The 20,081-nt window shown below is 44.3% G+C and overlaps 1 protein-coding gene across 4 annotated transcripts in view; it reads right to left on the reverse strand.

The window, feature by feature from the left end:
• The window catches only part of Ankrd11 (ankyrin repeat domain 11), a 161,512-nt gene that overhangs the window by 15,666 nt on the left and 125,765 nt on the right, over positions 1-20,081 (reverse strand). The window contains exons 3-8 of one of the 4 annotated variants that reach the window (XM_035442745.1): positions 19,574-19,718; positions 11,793-11,931; positions 2,614-2,710; positions 1,986-2,156; positions 1,615-1,818; positions 471-613 (exon numbers count right to left, since the gene is read on the reverse strand). In XM_035442745.1, coding sequence (XP_035298636.1) covers positions 471-613; positions 1,615-1,818; positions 1,986-2,156; positions 2,614-2,710; positions 11,793-11,819 — 642 coding nt within the window. In that variant the 5' untranslated portion in view covers positions 11,820-11,931; positions 19,574-19,718. Of the gene's footprint in view, positions 1-470; positions 614-1,614; positions 1,819-1,985; positions 2,157-2,613; positions 2,711-11,792; positions 11,932-19,573; positions 19,722-20,081 lie in introns of all 4 variants that reach the window. The other 3 variants (XM_027410633.2, XM_027410631.2, XM_027410632.2) reach the window with 3 other exon arrangements.

Raw genomic sequence — 20,081 nt, forward strand, 5'->3', positions numbered from 1 at the left:
ATCTTAGGCATTTCCTGCTATATAGACATGCAATGAAGTCCTGTTCCTAAGACACAGGTAATCTAATTTTGACTATAATCCCATGTGCTGACTCTCAAGTTACTTTACCCAAGACTTAGGATTGACCTTCTGGATAGGCTCAGTATCAGTGGTAACAGGGATGCAGGAGCAACTCATACAGCTATCCAGCCAGACCAACAGAGCCAACACTGTACATTTAATATAGACTTATTAGTCATCAAAACTGAGAGGTTATCTGGGTACTGACCTAGGGCAGAATGAACAGCTAGGTCTTAGGGCTGGAGAGGGGATTGAGGGCAACAGCAGACAACAATGATGACACCATAAAACTCACTTCCCAGTATCAGAAAATGTGAAAACTAGCTAAAACAGAGAAACATGAAGCTGTAGCATAGTCCAGAAGTTAAGAACAGAGCAGCCACTGGAAGGCCACACAGGGAGATGCCAACCTTGTAGTGTCCGTTGTTGGCGGCATCATGCAAGGGCGTGTCATCATCCAGGCCCTTAGTGTTCACTTCTGCACCAGCGGCTAACAGCTGCTTGGCAATGTCATAATAGCCCCGGTTACACGCCTCATGCAGTGCAGTCCAGCCTGAAAACAGAAATTTGGGGTATTTGTTATATAATTCCTGAAAAACAAACTGTGGCTCCTGCCTAAATTGTACTGAATGACAAAAGTTGAGGGTGGGCGCTTCCCTAAGGAGTGTCCCTCTAAGAAAGCCGGTTACACACAGAGAAGGCGTCATTTGTTTTCCCTTATGGTACTTTGTATAATGAGTATCTAGCCTGCTAACTCTCCAGATTTATAAGTTGTAGAAGTAACTGTACATGGATGGAAATGTGCACAGCATCAGCTGCAGTCACTCAGGAGTCCCCTGGGCTCTGTCTGGAGAGTGGTCTAAGGGCAGTGCTTACAGGCAGCTTCCACTCTCCCTAAGGGAAACTTTTAAAATACCATGCTAAATTAGCCAGAATCAGACAATCATAAACTAGGCAGAGAACTAGTAGAGAAATCTAAGGTTCTGCACAAAGTTGATTTTGCCTGAACCCTCTCACCACTGTCTTTTCTGAGATAATCTTTTTAGAAAATTACTTGAGAATTTCATACATGTAAAAACCATGTATTACCATATCAGCCAGCCCTATTACCTCTAGCTATCACTGCAGATAGTTCTCTTACAGCGTTGCATCTTGGTGTCGGGTAGCACACCTCAAAAAGGCAGCCCAGTGCTCTAATCACAAAAAAAACACAAAAAACAAAGCACAAAGCCTTGGACTAGCATACCACGAGTGCTCAATCTACAGCAGAGCGGCCTCCGCTGGAACAAAGCAAGTACTTTTTTAAACAACAGATCAAGACCCTCCGGGAGCCTGTCTTGTCGGAGACCCATAGAAGGTAAATATAAAGCCCCTTGCTTGCTTAAAAATAGCAAAAACAAATCAAAATCCTGAAATAATTTTCCAGAGACTCAGCAGCAAATCATACTGCGTGGGTATGAGGTCAAGCACAGAAACCAACCATACTCCACAAAAACACTTCCTTCCCATGTTCTGGGACCAAGGGCAGGAGGCCCAAAAGCAGCAAGTACTTACCTGCAAAGTCCTTGACATTGACATCTGCGCCCTCGCTGATGAGCTCCTTGATGCGCCGGGCATCACCCCGGATAGCTGCTCGGTGCAGACGTGTCTCTCCTCGTTCGTTTCTCTTGTTTACCTTATCTTTGGTTTTTGAGGCAGAGTTGGGGGTCCCCTTCTGACACACTGTAGACTGGGAGGGATGCTTTGGTGTTGTATCTACTGCAGGCCAAGGAGGAAACAAGTAGGGCATTACAGAAGGCTGCTTTGTTTCATGGGCACCTCAAGAACCCAACCATTTTCACGAGGGAAAGGAAATCCACACAGGACCCATTGCCAAGCACAGCCACTCCCTCCCTACCCTAACCACTCAGGGGCCTGGGGCTCACCTGGGCTATTTGCAGACTCTTCAGCAGTCATCTGCATGAGCAGAGCCACCTGCTGACGCTCAGAGAGAGGGTATCCAGCTCGGATCCCAGACAGCCCCATGCCGAATAGTAGCCCGGACTTTCGGGCAACAGGCTCCTTCTTGATCCTCTTCCGCTCAGGACCCTGCTTCTCTGTGTGGCAGGTGAGGGAGAAAGGGAGGGGAGACTTCATGCCCAATCCTCAGAGCTGGAATTTTAACTAATGTTACAGAGCCCCTTCATTCCACCCGATAGCTTACAGAACAACAAGGAAGGTCTATGAGAGGAAGTGACAGTGCTGGAAGTACTAACATCACCCCACTCTTGAGCAGTAGCTGTGAGAGACACAGTATAAATGCCCTGTTGTCAGCCCATCGGATCTAAGTCTCGTTCTCCACCAACCATTTGCTCCCTACAGGCGCCACACACGAAGGCAGTAGGATGGTTCAACACCACTGACCTGGCCCACATGGGACAGGTCTCTATTATTAACACGTGTCTGCAATTAAACTCCTTCCCAGCCCTCCTCCAAACAAACAGTGCAGATATAAAATGGCAGACACAGTTTAATATATGTAAATAAATCAAGGCCAACTTGTCAGTACTGTACCTTTCTTCTTGCTTCTAGGAACCTCCATTTCATGCCATGGTGCTTCGAGGACCGTACCAGCCTTGCAGTACCACAACATGGACTGAGCTGGAGGCATCTAAAGGCATCAACACAGAGCACTAACAAGAACGATGTAACAGCTCAGCTGTTCCATCTTAACCGCCTCCTAACAAGCAGGTCCTGGGTGCCTCTGACCGGTGACAAAATGCCCTGCCAACCTCTACTGGAAAGACTGCTGCTGCTCTTAAAAGAGGTGGGATGTGGAGAAAAGACACTCCAGAGTCCATGGTTTGGGAACACAAAGACTTTTGCTTTGCTTCTTGCCTAGCAGCACCCCTCTTATGATGGATATCAGGAGTAAGCCCTTGAATAGAGCCAAGACGAGTTCAGGGTTCTCTAGGTCACAGGGTACAAGCTACACAGCCTGGATTTGCCAAAAAGTCTGGCAAGGGGAGAATGCCGATGAGACTTTTACTGGCAGTAGTTTTGTTCCCTTTCTATCCAGAAAACCCTCTTCGGGAATAAACTAGCTTCTGAAACCTAGAGGTAGGTGACAGCCTTAAGAAAGTAGCCTCAGTAGATAACATGACTGACTACCTGTCACTGAAGACTCACTCTGGTCTTCAGCTGGTTTGCTTGGCCCCATCAGCACTTTCCCTCTATTTAGGTTAGTGTCTTCAGGCCCCAAAACCATCGTACCACTTTTCTACTCAGCTTTCTGACAAACTGTTAGTTCTTTATAAGCATTTCAGACTGCCTTCTTAAAAACCAAAAATTTGTGGCTTGCTGACTTCGAAGATTTTTAATGTAACAAGCCAAGTGGCATTCACTTATTTAACAACTCATGGCAAAACTCCCCCTAAATTCTTCAGGCCACCACTAGCTAGTTTTAAACAAGCCATGATGTACAAATGTGAAGGAAAAGAATATGGCAAGAATAAAATGTCAGAAAACCATGCCACTCTAAAAGACTATACATACCCCTAGCTGTGGGTGACACTTGCTAATTACATTAACAACTCCAAGTCGTCAGCTCTGCTTTTGTGCAGTATCTAGTTGATATAGTGCAGGTTAGTGTGTCTTCAGATCATAAAACATACTTTTATGTTTGTTTTTTAAGTTTGGCACTATGTTCAATCTCAAAATGAGCCTCCCAACCCTGTCAACTAAGTTATAGGTGGTATTTTGCTTTGTTTGTTTAAAATGCTCTCATATATCCCAGGCTGGTCTCCACCCCCACAAGGGCTGGACTTATAGGCATGCACAGACATACCTATACATTTTGTTTTGTTTGAGATACAGTCTGACTGACCTTGAACCTTACTATGTAGATCAGGCTGGCTTGGTACTCAGATCAGCCTGCCTCTACCTCCTGGTATTAAAGGTGGCCACATACCTGTTATTTTAAAGATAACAAAGGAAACTAAGGCAGTCTAAGACACATGTACTCTTTATCAGGTCATTCAAAGGTTCAGGCTGGGAGGCCACCCTGGGATTTTTCCTTGCAGGGAAGCTAAGAACATGAGACCTGTCTATCCTCTAGAACAGCTGCTGCCAACCAGGGGAAACACAGGCTAGGAGGGGTATCAGTCTGGACTTTTAAGACAGCAGCTGTCCCTGACCACCAGCTCTCACTCAGCCAACAGGTGTTTCACTGCTCTTAAAGATGCTCAGGGGCACACAGTACCACACTGTTCTGCTCCCCTGCCCCTGAAGAACTTTGGTCCCTGAGCATAGCTACTTCTCATGCCAGTAACTTGTCCAAATGAGAGTGGGAATGGTTCTGAAATGTGTTCTGTAAATGTAGTTTTCTCTAGGCACATGCAACAACTGGCACCCACAACTGTCCAAGTTTAAAGGCCAGCAAACCTGAGTGCCTACAAGATTGAGACACTGTTATCAGATGGACACCAGAGAAGTCTCTCAAAGGACACAGAAAGTTCTCAACATGCCTTGGTTTGAGAATATACCCAGGCTTGGTCCAAAAATGGCTGCGCTACCTGAAACGGACACAGGCTGTGTTGCAGATGCTCCTGCAGCAGGATATGCTACTTGCACCCACCCCCCAATGCTGAATAGCCTGGCAGTCTGTAGGGCTGACCTAAACTGTGGGCTCAGGTGACCCAGCTCTACACACCCACTGCCACAGTTCCTCTGGCATTTTATACCGATTCCTGTTTCTATTATTCAAATGGAAACAAAGTAGACTTCATAAGAATGGTATCTGTTAAGTTGTTAAGTAGAACACTGACGGTTCAAGGCAAAATTCAGCCTATGACAAAGTTGAATGAGTGGCAAGTAGGAGGATCACAAGAATACCTGAGCCTACAGGAGTATAATGGATCCAAGAGTCCCCTTAAAAACTGTGCTCCTTAGGCTTTGCTTTGTGTAGAGGGTCTGAGAAAACAGAGATGGACTCACAGACCCTGCCAAACCTCAGGAAGAGATATTAGCTGTGGCAGTTCTCTTAGGCAGCCAGGAGCCTGGATGGTCCTATTTCTCACCTATAATCAACAAGGAATGTGACAGTGCTCTGCTTTTCTGCAGTACCTGTCTTTGTACCCGTGGAGGTAAGACAGTTGTGTTTTATCACTCAGACAGAAAATATAAGATACCAATAAGCACTTCCTAGATTGTGGTTGGATCACCCACTGACCCTTTCTCATTCCCAACACTGCTGGTGTGGCTTTCAGGGAGACTAGATAAATGCATAGGCAGCCTGTTTTGACTGAATCCTTCTTGCCATTATGTCTATCAGAGGAAAGGCCTTCTAGATGTACAGTGGCTTTTGGCAGAATGTACATTCCTTGAGTGAAAGGGCTCCTGGTAGCAGAGGCCTATGACTCTATCATTGCTATTTAACGGTGTCTTCTCTGCTCAATGACCTCATCCTCAGGAATCTACAACAAATCCTCGTGTTTATACTACTCTCTTCTCCTTGAGTCAGCTCTCCTGTGCCTGCCTCCTCTCCCCAGCAGCTCTAACCAAATCCATTAACCCTTACTCTTTTTTCTCACGTCTTTCATATTTCCTATGTCTCAATTTAGGAAATTTCTTCAGCTACAATTTATTCACTGGTTATTCATTCTCTCTCTGTGTGTGGTGTGTGTATGCATGTAGGTCAGGGGTTAACCTTGGGTTTCTTTTTCACAGACACAGTGCATCTTTATTTTGCAAGAGGGTCTCTTAATGGCCTGAGGTTTCCAAGTAGGTTAGGCTGGCTGGTCAGTAAGTTCTGATTACTTACTTGTCTACATCTTTCCAGCTCTGGGATACAAACACGTGCCACTAAAACCTAGCTTTTGTACATCCTCAATCTTGTACATTTTACTCCCACTAATTCTTTTTTTAAATGTCATTATCTAATAAACTATATAGTCTGGCCAATGAATTTTTGATTTTAGTGATAATTTTCATTTCCAGATGTTTGTTTGATGCTTGGGGTGTTGTTTATTTTGGTATGTATGCCAGAGGAGGGCATCAGATCACATTATAGATGGTTGTGAGCCACTATGGGGTTGCTGGGAATTGAGCTCAGGACCTCTGGAGGAGCAGGCAATGCTCTTAACCACTGAGCCATTCCTATTACATTCTACTGGAATGTAATTTTGTCTATTCCAGGGTATTCTAAAGCCAATCCCTGCTGAGCTTTTAGAAACAGCTTTTTACCCTGTGGTCTGTAATTCTTCCAGGGCATTCTGGCATCCAGGAACCTCAGTAATGACCTTAAACCTATGGTTCTGCCAGTGTGTATTGAAGCACAAATCCAATCCTTCTATAGGAGGGACAGGTTTCAGAACAGAAGCCTACTGACCCTCTTTAGAACATACTAGCAGAGCCTGGGATCTTTAAATGGAGACTGGCTTCCTTGATAGACAAATGTGATTTAAAGACTTAGCCATTTTGTGAAGACTATTGTCAGGGTAGAGACCCAATTCTAGGGCATGGAACTCTACTGAGGTAGTTAAGTTTGTTTACTTATTTCACAGTGTGGGGGTTGCTTTTGGCATTTCTAATTCTAGGCTTTTGCAACGAGACCCCTTTTTAAGGTCTCATTACTGAAATTGTAACTATATTTGCCACTTCAGAATCCAGATGCCAGCATAGTCAGTCTTAATTGTACTCTGTAGAGGAACAACTTTCATGGTCATATTTTGAAATAGCAGTAAATTCCTTACAGGTACCAATGAAACTCTCTCCATGGAATAGTTTCCCACCAACATTCTTAACTATGCCTCCCCAACCAAATATCTGAATCTAGAGTAATTAAGTACAGTGTTTCTGGCCACAAAGTCCCAATTGTAGACAAGACACATACTAGGTCATCAGCTGCAAAAAGGACCTCCATCTACCTTACCTAAGCCCTAGGCTACAATTCTAGCATAGTGGGTAGAGGGCTCAACAGAGTATTGGTCTCAGCAGTCCAACCTGCAGCATACACTCCCCCTCATCAAGTGATGGCGGTTAACTGCTAACTGCACTCCAGACTAACTGATACATCCTTTTCTTTCATTTTGTGAGAAAGAAACATATGGTGTGACACCCTCCACTCCAACCCCCCCCCCCAGCTAATCCTTGTTCCACTATCTGACTAGCGATCTGTACCATGGCATTGAAGTCAGATACAAGTCAGACCGTGTCTTGGCTTCTATGGCCTCTGTAGATTGTTTTCCCAAGTTCTAAACTGAGGGTAACACTGGCCCTCACTGTACACTATTCTCCCAGAATCACCAGAGGAATATGCTTGTAGGATACATGCTTGCTGCGACATAGCTCAGAAGCAGACCGTGAGGAGATCCACAAAACAAACAAGCAGGACAAGTTCACAACCAGCCGATTACTTTCACTACACAACACATGTTGAAAATTAAAAAATAAATGACAAGCCCAGACATGCACTAAGGCCTAAACCACATCTATTAATCCTGTCTGGATGGACCCTAGACACTGGCAGCTGTCCCTCCCAATACTGAGGTTTGCATTTCAGCCTAACAGATAGGAAGGCTTTGAGGCAGAGCAGCAAAGGCAAGGCTGGCTCCTGTACTTGCCTGCTACTTCCCCTTTTACCAACCTTAGCTGTGTTCTAACCCCAGGTATCTTCACCTTGGCTTACTTTGCAGTCTCATTGCTACAAATGCCAAACAAAAGTCCTGGTATCAAGTGGATGCATTATGTTAAAGGTTTGCCCACCAGAACAACTGCCTCTGGATTTTGGAAAACATAACCAGAAAGAACTTTTTTTGCTAGTCCATGAACTCCTTTGTTGAAGGAAAAATGGCTGAGAAACACACCAGACCAACTACAGATGTCTCAACTATGTGAAATATTTTATTTGCATCTGTTTCTTCACAAGAAGTCACATGTGGTTCTTAGGTTAATCTCAGACAACTCCACTGGGCAATCATGGTGTGCTGGGCTAAGGCTGCTGATCTATAGGTCAGCAAACATTAAGTTCTCACAGCATTTCCCCTGCCACACCCCCAGCCAGTGAGCCAGCGGTCTGGCAGACAGGATGTAGAATCTACTCTCATTTGCCATGGTCCAGCATCTGCCAATATGCAGCCCACAGTGATGCCCATCTAGTGCTCATTAGCCCACACTCACTGTCCCTTATATCAAGTATTCTGAGTTTTATAAATTCCTACATAGCCAATGGCAAGAGATCTGGAAAAGTCCCTTACCATAGAAAAACTAAGGGATCAGGATCTGAGGAATGAACACCTAACTGAATGCCTAAGAATTTATGAATCAACATGCTGCACAAACCTTGAGGACAGTCTTCCTCAAAGGTATAAGCAACATTAAGCCTTAATTCCCTCCCTTGTTCCAAAGAAGCATTAGATACTGGGAACAGGAAATTGTTGCATCCAATTTGACTATGACATATGCAACAAAGCAAGTGGTTTCTGTATAAACACTAGAAAGGTTAGGTAAGGAATTACTTACAGATTTTTAAGTTAATGTGAAATTTTCCAACATAAAATGGGGGCAGAGTAGTATCATCTGAAATAAATTCCAGACATTATATGACTCCACAATGAAGGTTTCCCCAGCCAAGACACTATGTAGCCTTAGGTGGCCTGGAACTCACAGAATCCACCTGCCTCCCAAGTACCATGGTCAAAGTGCCTTCCACCACACCAGCCCATCATGAGTAATTTTGGTACTGGAACTCTAAACTGAAACCAGACCAAGACAGCAGACCAGGTCAAGGTGATATGTGTGGTCAGTCCTAGTGATCTGGTCTGGGAAAGGCCCCAAAGAAGTGGGTATAGTCTTATATTCTAAGAAGATGGGGGCACTGACACTGGGCTGCCTGGTTTTCCTATACAGACAACTAGATCTGCTTCTAGCATTGCTAGTGTGTCACAATGGTCAGCTGTCCCACTGCTAGCTGTCAGAAATGTACTTTCCCAGGATCTTCCCCTACCAACCCTAACAGAGTTACACTTCTAGATATGCTCTTGTCCACAGCTTTCCGGGTATTGTGATGGCAAGTGTATTGCACCACCATACTGATGGTGGGAGAGCAAGCTTTTGACCAGGCTGACTCACAACAGACAAAACTGTATTGTTCTTGGCAGACTGCCCTCAGTCCTGACTAAGCACTGAAAGACCGCACCTCCAGTGGGCTGGGTTATGTCCAGCAGGGTCTGGGAAACAGGAAAACAATTTGTTTGGTTTGGTGTTCTGATGATAGCCGGCATTTTGCCACTTGAGGGCGCAACAGAGGAAGCTCACTATTTGCTATTTGAGAACCCTGATTGGGGTGGGGGTGGGGGGGCACTCTTTGTATTCCTGGGCTAGGCTTCTTCTGTCATCAAGGATGGGTACTAACCTGAACATTATCAGCAGAGGGCGCTGGAGGGATACTGTAGGGTCAGTCAGTATTGGCTAAGCTGTTGGCCTGGGGCTTATACTTGCTTATAACCTTTCAGAGCTAGATGTGTTTAGTATGATTAAGCCACACACTTTGAGGAAGGTCTGAAAACCCTATCAAGATGACCAGAGAGACCCTATCACAATCACTATTTTATCAAGTTAAAAATCTTGCAGATGCCAGCACTTTTCCAGCTCCCAGAAATCTGAGCCAAAATAAACCTCTTTTACATGGGGGGAAACTATCCATTAAACAATTCTCACCTCACCCATTTTGTGGCTTCTCCATCCTGAATAATGTGGTGGGTACTACTGTAGAGCACCCTGCAGATGAGAGGTGTGCCTCTTCCATCACACCCCATTTCTAAGCCAGCCCTGCTTCTTTAGGTAGAAGGAGAATACCTTAGGTATCCAACTCACCTCAAAGTATAGAAGAGAAAGACAGTTTAAAAACAAAGGTATGAGAGAGAGAGAGAGAGAGAGAGAGAGAGAGAGAGAGAGAGAGAGAGAGAGAGAGAGAGAGAGCAAGTGAACAGAACTCAATGGAAGAAGACAAAGATTTGCTAACCTTCTAAAGCTGTACTGCACATAGGCAATTTCAGTACTTAGGAGATTGAAGGCAGAAGGATCAGGAGGTTGATACCAGCCTGGGAAACATCATGAAACCCCATCTCAAAATTTGGAGGTGTCTAAGGCTGGATATGCAGACCAGTGGTTGAGTATTTACATACATACACACACAGGCTCTAGGTTCTATTTCCAGTGCTACAAAAATGAGTGAAGGAATAAACTAGTAAACAAAGGAGTTTCAACCTTGCACACTAACATCAGCATCCTCTCACTGAAATGACTAGTGTTATTATATAATAAAGCAGACTTACAAAGTAATAGTAAACCTAGGGCAGGGCATGCACACAGTTTGTATGTATGGCTATAGCTCAGTCTTGATTGAAGATATTATTTCCAAAATGTTCTAAGTCTCCCTAGCTGAGGCTCTGCCGGCCTCAGAAGGTTCTGGTGTGAACAGTTGGATAGTACACCTTCAGATTAAAGGATAATCTAGAGATCCACAGTGTTCAATGGGGCAGAGCCTCACAGAGGCTCATCACTGATACACAGAGGTCCAAGAAGCTTCCATTAGCCCCTGAGGAAGATTTTTCTCAAGCATAACAACATGAATCACCTTCCACTCGACACAGGGCTCTCCTAGGCAGCACTTTATAGCAAGACTTCCAGAGAATGAGTGGCCATTTCAGAGGCTGTATATCAAAGAACCAACTGGGAATACCACACGTTGCAACAACCAAATCAACAGAGAGTCCCCGAAACCCCCGACCTCACATACATACACAAAAAGAAAAAGACATTCAGGTTTGATCTGGTATTCTCTAGGCACATCCCTATGAGCTCCAGGGAGCTGTGCTGTCCCCTCTACCCAACCTCTGCATTCTGGCAGAACAGAACACACCAACAAATTGCAGGAGTCATGTGACCGACCCACAGCACTTCCTTAAATCCTAGGCAAAAATAAGCCACTTAGCTAATCATCATCTCTGTCTAGTTCCTGTGGGCATGTTCAAATGTGTACAGTGTCTAAAAGGTAGCCTCATCTCAGTATCTTCAGTACCCTTGCCTCATGCCCAGGACATTGCCTCAGTGCTGCATTCCTGGAGTCTGAGATACCAGAGATGAAACCCAATGCTCTCATTTGGTTCACCCCAGGACTCTGCCATTTTGGAGTTCTGTTGCCCCATAAGCTATTTAAAAAAAAAAAAAGCTGAAGAAAAGTCAGATGACCAGTTGAGTGGAGTACTGTCTGGGTGCAAGTGTAACCATCATCAAATGCAGGAGGATACACAAGCCAGCAGCAGAGACCAGAGTTCTCCTTCCTTGAGCAGCCCAAGACAGTCAGATTGGGAATATGCACAATAAGGAGTAATAGCCCCAACCTCTATACATGCCCATGTATGCTCCTGTTCTGAGTCTTAGACCTATCCATTCTCAGGAAGACTATATACCAGCTGCCTCACTTTCAGGGTTCTCTCTGGGTTTTGCTACAAATATTAAAACTTAACCCATGTGCCCTGGCAGCCCTGTGGGAAACCATCTTTGCTCTGTATGAACTTCTGGGAAGTATACCAGGGTACCTGGACCCTTGCAAGTTTGAGACCTTAAGATGAGGCTTTCTTTGGAGGAGGCATTACTGCACAGGCCAGTGCAGCAGCTACAGCAAGACTCCACCATGGACAATGTTAACCCTGGAGGGGCAAGGGATGGGAAGAGTGGCTTCTGTCTGGTACCTGTGTCCGAGTCTTTCTGCTCTCCATTGGCCCCCACGGTGAAGGGCAGCTTCCTCTTGGTGGCTCGTTCTCTCACCTCCTTCCCTCCATCACTGCGGTCCAGCTTTGGAGTCTTGGTTAGAGAAACTTTATCTTTATCCTAGAAAAGAAAGTGATGCTTTCACATATTGTTCCTAAATTAATTCCTTAAATCAGCTATGGCTTGTACTTCATGTGCCAAGGAAAGCAAATCTCTTACTGGGGCTGTTAACAGGACTAAAAGATAGAGCTGACTATGGTTTGGCCACGACCACAAACCCACAGTAAATGCTGTGCATCCTTTAACTGAAAGGCTCTCAGTAAATAGCTACTATATAAATGAAGGAGCAGGTTGTAATCTGCCCCAGAACTTTCCCTACAATATGGAATCAAACTTTATAGCATAACTCTCATATGGAAGAAAGTGCCGGCAGGGGCCTTTAAAGGTGCACAATTACCGTGTCCCAGGGTTAAGCCCTCGGGTGAGTCCAACAACCTTGAAACTCTTTCTGTGCCCACCTAACATTGGATGAATTGTAGTTTTGCTGTTCTGCTCCAATAGGCTGTTCCTGGAGTGACAGAATGTATTCTGCCTATACTTCCTACTTCATCCCAGGCTTGAGATACTGGGAGGTAGAATGTCTGCAGATAACAAAAATTCAAGTCTACCTACCTAAATATAGCTACTATGCCAGGGGCTGGAAGGAGGGTCTCTTATAGAGTAATAACCCAGGAGTGCGTGCAACTGGTCATGAGCAAGTCTGGAATTTGTTGGGATCAAAAACATCAGTATGGGCCTGGCCATGGTGGTACACACTTGAGAGCACAGGCAGGCGGATTTCTGGAATTTCAATGCCATCCTGGTCTACAAAGTGAGTTCCAGAACAGCCAAGGCTACCCAGAGAAACCCTGTCTTTAAAAGCAACAAAACAAAACAACAGTATAGGCAGGACCTAGACATATTGTACTTGCACACCTAGGATGTAGTTTCTGTAGTTTCTTGCGACACAAGAACAAGTCTCTATTTTAGGCTGAGGTCACATAGTGTTTATGCACAAACAACATGGAGCCATATAGGCAGGGCAAAGGACAGGATGAGCAGCTAGACATCAAAACCAAGGTGGACATAGAACATGATGGTGGGAGCAAGAAGTCCCTTCACCAATGTTACAGGAGGTGCTATCCACACAACAAAGGAAAACTTGTCTGGCAGAGCAACAGTTAGCACTGTGACCACTATACCCAAACTGAGGAAGAATTCTTAGCATCAGGCTGACCTCAGGGGTTCCATGAGTGAGGTTTATCAATTCTCATTAACACCTGGGACTGGACAAACAACAACTCTTTGGACTCTCCAGCACTCATCCCAAACAGAGGCTCTGGCCCTGACTTCCCTCACAGATAGTGCTTTCTTTTACAGCAGCCAAGAACAGGGCCTCAAAAAAGGCAACAACACATAGCTGTGGAGCATATGAACACTGAGGTATGATAGAACCTGGAGGCCATTCTGAAAACACTACACACTAAATATGAATGACATTTACCATTCAGACAAAGTGAAAGAGAAGGGGCTGGAGAGATAGCTCAATGGTTTGATTTCTAGCACTCACATGGTGGTTCACAAATACCTGTAACTCCAATTCCAGAGTTCTGGTGACCCTTTCTGACCACTGCAATCACCAAGCCTATACATGGTGCATAGACATACATGTAAGCAAAACACTCATTGATAAAATGAATAAACCTAATATAGAATTGAAAACTAAAGATTTTTTTAAAACAAGTGAAATTGAAGCTATATTTACATATCACTAAAAAGTCACACACACACACACACACACACACACACACACACACACACACACTCTCCCAGCTCCTTGCCTATGTAAATAGCTACTGTACAATCACCTGTTCTTGGGGTTAAGTCTCCAGGAGCCTGAAACAATCATGGATCCACTGCCCATACCCACTTAGCATTGGCAGGAGAACACAGGTCCAGTGTTATATTTGGATAAAATATGTGTGTGCAAAGGCTCAGTTCCCAGCTCTGGAGGTGCTACTGACAGGTGACTGAATCAAGATGGCACTAATCTGATCACCAATGAGTCCAAAGCTGATAGATAAGTGGAAAATGGGGCCTATTAGAAGAAATTAGTTGGAACAGCTTTGAAGGGAGTGTCTTGTCTGTCCTGACTCCCTCTCCTTTCTTCCCACCAAGAGGTGAGCATTATGCCCTCTTGCCATCATGCTGTCTCTGCCTCCTCCATGGCAACAGAGGTGGAGGAACTAAACCCTCTGAAAGTATGAGCCTCTTCCATTACCATAACACAAGCAACACATACACACAAATAAAACCTTTAAAATAAATTGTTGTGTGTGTGTGTGTGCGCGCGCGTGCACACCAAACTAACACACCTGGCACTTTACCTAGAACACATTTAAAGCTCACACATTGTTGGACGAATGCTTTAAAATGAGGTTCTTGAGAGTGAATCTGGACAGCATGGTTCAAACCCCTCTAAGCATTCCCCATTAGAAATGTTAAATTTGGTCAAGTAGTTTTGCTACATCAATTGATGCCATAAACTTAGGAAATGAGCACAAGGAAAAGAGCTGTTTAAGCATGAAGACTTGAGTTCAGATTCTTAGCACCTATATCAACAGCCAGGTATAGTGGGCAGAGTTGGAACACACCTCTAATCCCAGCATTCGGGCAGCACAGGCAGCAGGATCTCTGTGAATTCCAGGCCAGCCTGGTCAACAGAGGGAGTTCCAGGACAGCCAAAGCTACAAAGAGAAACCCTGTCTCGAAAAACAAACAGCCAGGCGTTGGTGGCTCAAGCCTTTAATCCCAGCACTCGGGAGGCCGAGGCAGGCAGATCTCTGTGAGTTTGAGGCCATCCTGGTCTACAAGAGTTAGTTCCAGGACAGCCTCCAAAGCTACACAGAGAAACCCTGTCTCGAAAAACCAAAAAAGCCAGGTATAGCATTATGCATTTGTAATCCCAGCATTGGAGACTGTTGAGACAGATACCAGAGAAAAATAAAGGTTGATGAGATGGCTCAGTACCTATTGACAAATCCAATGATCCTGGGTAGGAGAGAACTGACTCTTACAAATTGTTCTTTGAACTCGACATATTTGAGGAGTAACATATGTGAATAATTCACCGGATCAATCAAGTGATCAACCAATGTAAAATGGAAACCAATAGAGAAAGATACTTGACAGTATGTTTTGCCCCCCCACACACACACACATAAACTAATTTCAAAAAACATTTGCCCAACAGTTAAAGGAAACAAGAACATCCCAGGGTGGAACCACAGTGAAGTTGTAGGACTCAACCAACCAGGAAGGCCCAGCACGTAGGGGCTCTCTGAGCCGTTTTCTCTCTAAGAATATAGGGAATAAAAGTCAAATGGACTTCTGTTTGAAGACCTAATATGCTCAAGAATGGCACATGTGTTGCTGTTGGAGAAGTGTGGACTGAAGAGGACAGGGTAACTTATGAGGTACTAACTCTCTCAGGTTAAGAATGAACAGCTAAGGGGGTAGTGCTTTCAGACACTGCTTGATTTGAATTGGTTAGGAGGGCTGAATAGGAGAAGTCACTGAGGTTTTCAGTGACTTGATGCCCCTGACAGCACTAGCTAGGCCCAGGAATAGTTTCCAGAAAGAATCCAAAGCATACTCAGGCTTGATTCTTCTCTTCTCTGTTTTAGCAAAACAAAAACATAGAAAGCCCAAAGAACAAAACTCAAGTCCACCCTGCTAAGGATGGGGGACAGTGAAACAGGCTGCAATTCCATCTCTCTGTTATCTTGATCTTGGGTATAGCTTCCTACATCTCCTATCTGTCAGGAGAATAGAGTACATTTCATATCCAGACCTCAGGACACTCCTGGAAAAAAATCACAGGATCCAATAGCATAACCACAGACCTGTCACCCCTTCGGTGGTAATAACACAGCTACCCTTAAGGTGGGCTTCAATCACAGCAAACAGCTGTCAGATTCATGCTGGATGTGAGTTTTTGTTTGTCACGGAGCAATACTGGGGCTCCACAAGGATACATTGATATTGCAAAGAACCACTGGATCTTATGGCATACACACACACACACACACACACACACACACACACACACACACACACACACACGTTCTTAAGTTAAGGGATGTACTACTCTTGAGGGGCCTAATTAAGTAGAGGCAGATACACACCCTCAGATCCTCCTCATGTTCACCAAGTCTGCCTAAGATAGGTTCTCAGCTAAGAACCTGGTCTAGAATACCCTTTGAGAGTCCCAGAAGAGGATACTATAGCAGAGTTCTAATAGGTCTTAATAACAAAAGCTCAGAGTCAGATATAGAGGGAAATGCTGAAAGATCAGAGAGATGAAGGAAGAAGTCACAGCCACCTTTACAGCTAAAGACTGTAACTTCCAAGCTGAAAAGAGACTGAGCTCCTGTCTCCTCCCACTGTATCACTTTTCTGCCCAGCCATATCACCTCCTGTCTGAACAGCCCTTCAGACCTCTACAGTTAACTAGTGACTAGCTCTGCCCTCTGATCTTCAGCAACCTTTACCTGTTAGAGCATAAACAAGATATCACTACAGGCTGCTTTTGCGTTCTCTTATCTGATGGGTTTTCTTGAGATTCACATTACCATTTGTCACAGGAAAATGAGAATGGTCCTGGGATAAGAGATCACTTTTTGCTGAGTTGTCTTGGATAACACAGCAGGCCTTTTGCTCTCAACATAGCATAATCAACAGGGCAGGGAATCTGCTGGTTCCTACTTCAGCTTTGATGTTGCAAAGGCTGTCTTCTCCACATGCCAGCTTGTGTCACTAATAGGTGTGAAGCAAGATATGTGACAGAACCACATGTTCTTTCCTTTCACAAATATTTCACTTGAGTATGATTCATTTGGGGGTAAAAATCAAAATAGGTTGCTTTGGTAACATGCAGCTGTATCTGAGAAAATGAGTTCACAGGGTAACAACTGAAGCCAGTCCAGTGTCCTGTCACCAGCAAACCCTCCTTCATGATCCCAAGATTAGCCACATGAGATCCTATGTACTCCCAGAGGAACAGACTCCATCATGGACTTCTCTTACTAGATTCTACCCCGAGTGACCAGATAAGCTAGGAAAGGCCCACTAATGCAAACACTGCCAGCAGTATCACACAGCAATTTCAGTTACCATCAATTTGCAGAAAAGGCCTAGCTTTTTGCAGTATAAAATAAGCAAGTAATCAAACAAAAACAAAGTAAGACATGGCTATTTTATGGGGGTGAGGGGTGGGGGAAACAACCTTAAATCTAATCCATGTACAATGCCCACAGTCAATAGGACTAATCAGCTCAATTCAACTTGTGTATTCTCCTCAGTTAACAACAACCCAAGCCAACCTGAAACATCCTGGACCTCGAACAGCAAGAACAAAGGCATTAGATATTGCTACGAGGCTGTTATAGCCTAATTTCTACAGCTTTCAAAGAGGATTGCTGCAGGCTACTATTCTTTAGAGCTTAGCTTTTCTCCCTGATTAGCCTTCCTATCCTTTTACACCTTCAAGGCAAGCCATGCACCATACACCTGAAAGGCATCACTTCCTTTTGACAACTTCTAAGACCCACACATTGAACTAATTATTCTGAGCAGAGCCTTTTCATCTTTGTCATCCAGGCCACTGACAAGGCCCAGCGGAGGTTTAATCTTTTGTTTCCCCCCATCTACACATTACTTAAATCTACTTACCACAGTGTGAAACCCAAGCCTAACATTGGTCCCTGTCTCTTACAGACATTTTGGGGATCTGTGACTCCTACTTACATAGCTTATGTGGGCATAACAAGTTTTTGTAGGGCTCAGAGGTTAAGAGCACTGACTGCTCTTCCAGAGGTCCTGAGTTCAATTCCCAGCAACCACATGATGGCTCACAACCATCCGTTATGAAATCTGGTGTGCAGATACACATGGAAGCAAAATGTTGTATACATAATAAATAAATAAAATCTTAAAAAAAGAAGCTTTTGTACAAAACAGACAGCCAAGCAACACAACTATCACACAGACACAGTACATGTATGTACACACTCACACCAAGTGTACTCTCTAGGAGGCAGTAGGAGCTCTCCAGAGAATTCTTTACCAGACAAAAGCAGCAGTCAGGCAAGATACAGGGTATCTGAACTGAAGCCTCAAGAGGCAGTAATGGAAAAAGAGGGAAGGGGGAGAGATTTGGGATGTAACAGGTTTTGGTTGCTAAGTGCAAGGTGCTCCACATCATCACATAGTTGAGCTGGGGATGCAAGCTGGTTCTGAGATCCAAGATGACCCAATGGAGTGAAGATGAGGCCAAGGCAGTATCCAGCACTAAGACAGGAGGATAGCTAGTGTCTGAGTAAAAGGTCCATCTCTCCAAGGCTCAAATGCAGCCTATGGAGATACGGGATTGCTCTGATTTGAATGCCCACAGGTTCTGAGATTCATGTGCTGTTTCTGAGGCCAGCTTAGTGAGGAAGTTCTTCAAAGAGAAGGCTAAGAGAGGAGAGTAAAACCTTTTCCCTGTCCTTTCTCAACAACTCTCTGATTACATCACATGAGAACTTCCAGGCATATACCTATAAACCATGCCTTTGCATCTATTGACTGTGACTTTCCCAAAAGTAGGTTCAGGCTACACAGATATTAAAGGGCCCCAGAAGCACATATATCTTTCCTGTCTCAACAACACCTAAATACGTCCTTGTTTACAAACCACTTCATGTTGAAACAAAAGAGCAGATTATCCAACTCACTAGTCTTCATATGTAGAATACCTGCTAATAATTACTTGGAGAATATTATCAAAGTCCAGAAAGAACCAAAATGGGAGGAACACTTTGAAGGCACAGCAGAGTTGGGACCCTCTCACAGGCAGGGGCTAGGACAGGTGTCAAGAGGTTCTCAGGAGTAGCAACCAGGAACTACATGAAGGTGAACTAGGACTAGAAAAATCACCTTATAAAAACATGACCTGAATTCTGAGGGTGTGTCAGGACTTCATCTCAGTGGCTGGGAGGTGCTCTTCTACCACCGAGAAGAAGCACACTCAGTCCCAGCACAGCTCCTGTATTATGAAATATAAACAAGCAACTAAACACACAAAATATAGATCTACATGGCAATTCTAACTTCTTGGTCATGGAGGAGTCTTCCTTTGATGCCAGGAAGTATATACCCTGGAACCTGGTGTCAACAACACAATGACAAATATGGCAATTTGGAGTTACATTCTAGTTTCCTATTCTTGGATTTGTTTATTTGTTTGAGACAGGGTTTCTCTGTATAGCCCTAGCTGTCCTAGAACTCACAGAACTGTAGACTGAACTGAACTCCTAGAACTGTAGACCAGGCTGACTTTGAACTCACAGAGATCTGCCTGCCTCTATCTCCTGAGTGCTGGAATTAAGGGTGTACACTACTACCACCTGGCTCTATTCTTGTTTTGAATTAACAAAATTTGAAAGCAAATACCTCAACAGAGTTTATAGTCAGTATACCTGAGACACAGTTAACTGTCTCACTGACAGCACAAGATATCGTAGGTTTCTGAGAACATAGATGGGCAACTTCTATACAGAAGTCTATTAAGGGATTGACTATGATAAGCTTAAGCAGGGCCTCTTCAGTAAGTGAAGGCCTCACAAAACATGCCAAAAACAAAATAATGGGCAAGGGGAGGGGAGGGCAAGGCAAGTGTTACCTTTTTCCCAGTTTGTTTCTCCACCATGTCGTTGCTGAGAGAAAAGTCTTCTTGCTGTGGTGTTTTAGAACACCCACCCTTGGGCATCGTTCTCCTCCCCTTACTTGATCTTCATTTATGCTGCCATTGCTTCATCATCAACTGTCTGCTTCAAAAAAAAAAAAAAAAAAAAAAAGATATAGCAGGTTAAAAACAAATAAATAAACAAATAAATAACTGAATCCAAAGCATAAAACCTGGCCAATTTCACAGGGGTACCAAACAGACTGCTCAACCAAGATGTGCAGTTGCCTTGACATGAGTAGCCAGTGGCTTCACTCTGGGTAGGGAGCTGAGAGGGGAGGGCTATTTCAAGAGGCAGCTCCCTTGATCATCATTGATAGGAACACGGACTCTGCTGCATAATGGAGAGCAAAGTAGATAAAGAAATCATGATAGGAGAAAGCAATGAACTGTTAGGATCCTGAAGTCTATTCTAGGGAGCAGTCATGAGTGCCTGATACCTGGA

Source organism: Cricetulus griseus, chromosome 3 (genome assembly GCF_003668045.3).
Source record: "Cricetulus griseus strain 17A/GY chromosome 3, alternate assembly CriGri-PICRH-1.0, whole genome shotgun sequence".
NCBI classification, from domain to species: Eukaryota; Metazoa; Chordata; class Mammalia; order Rodentia; family Cricetidae; genus Cricetulus; species Cricetulus griseus.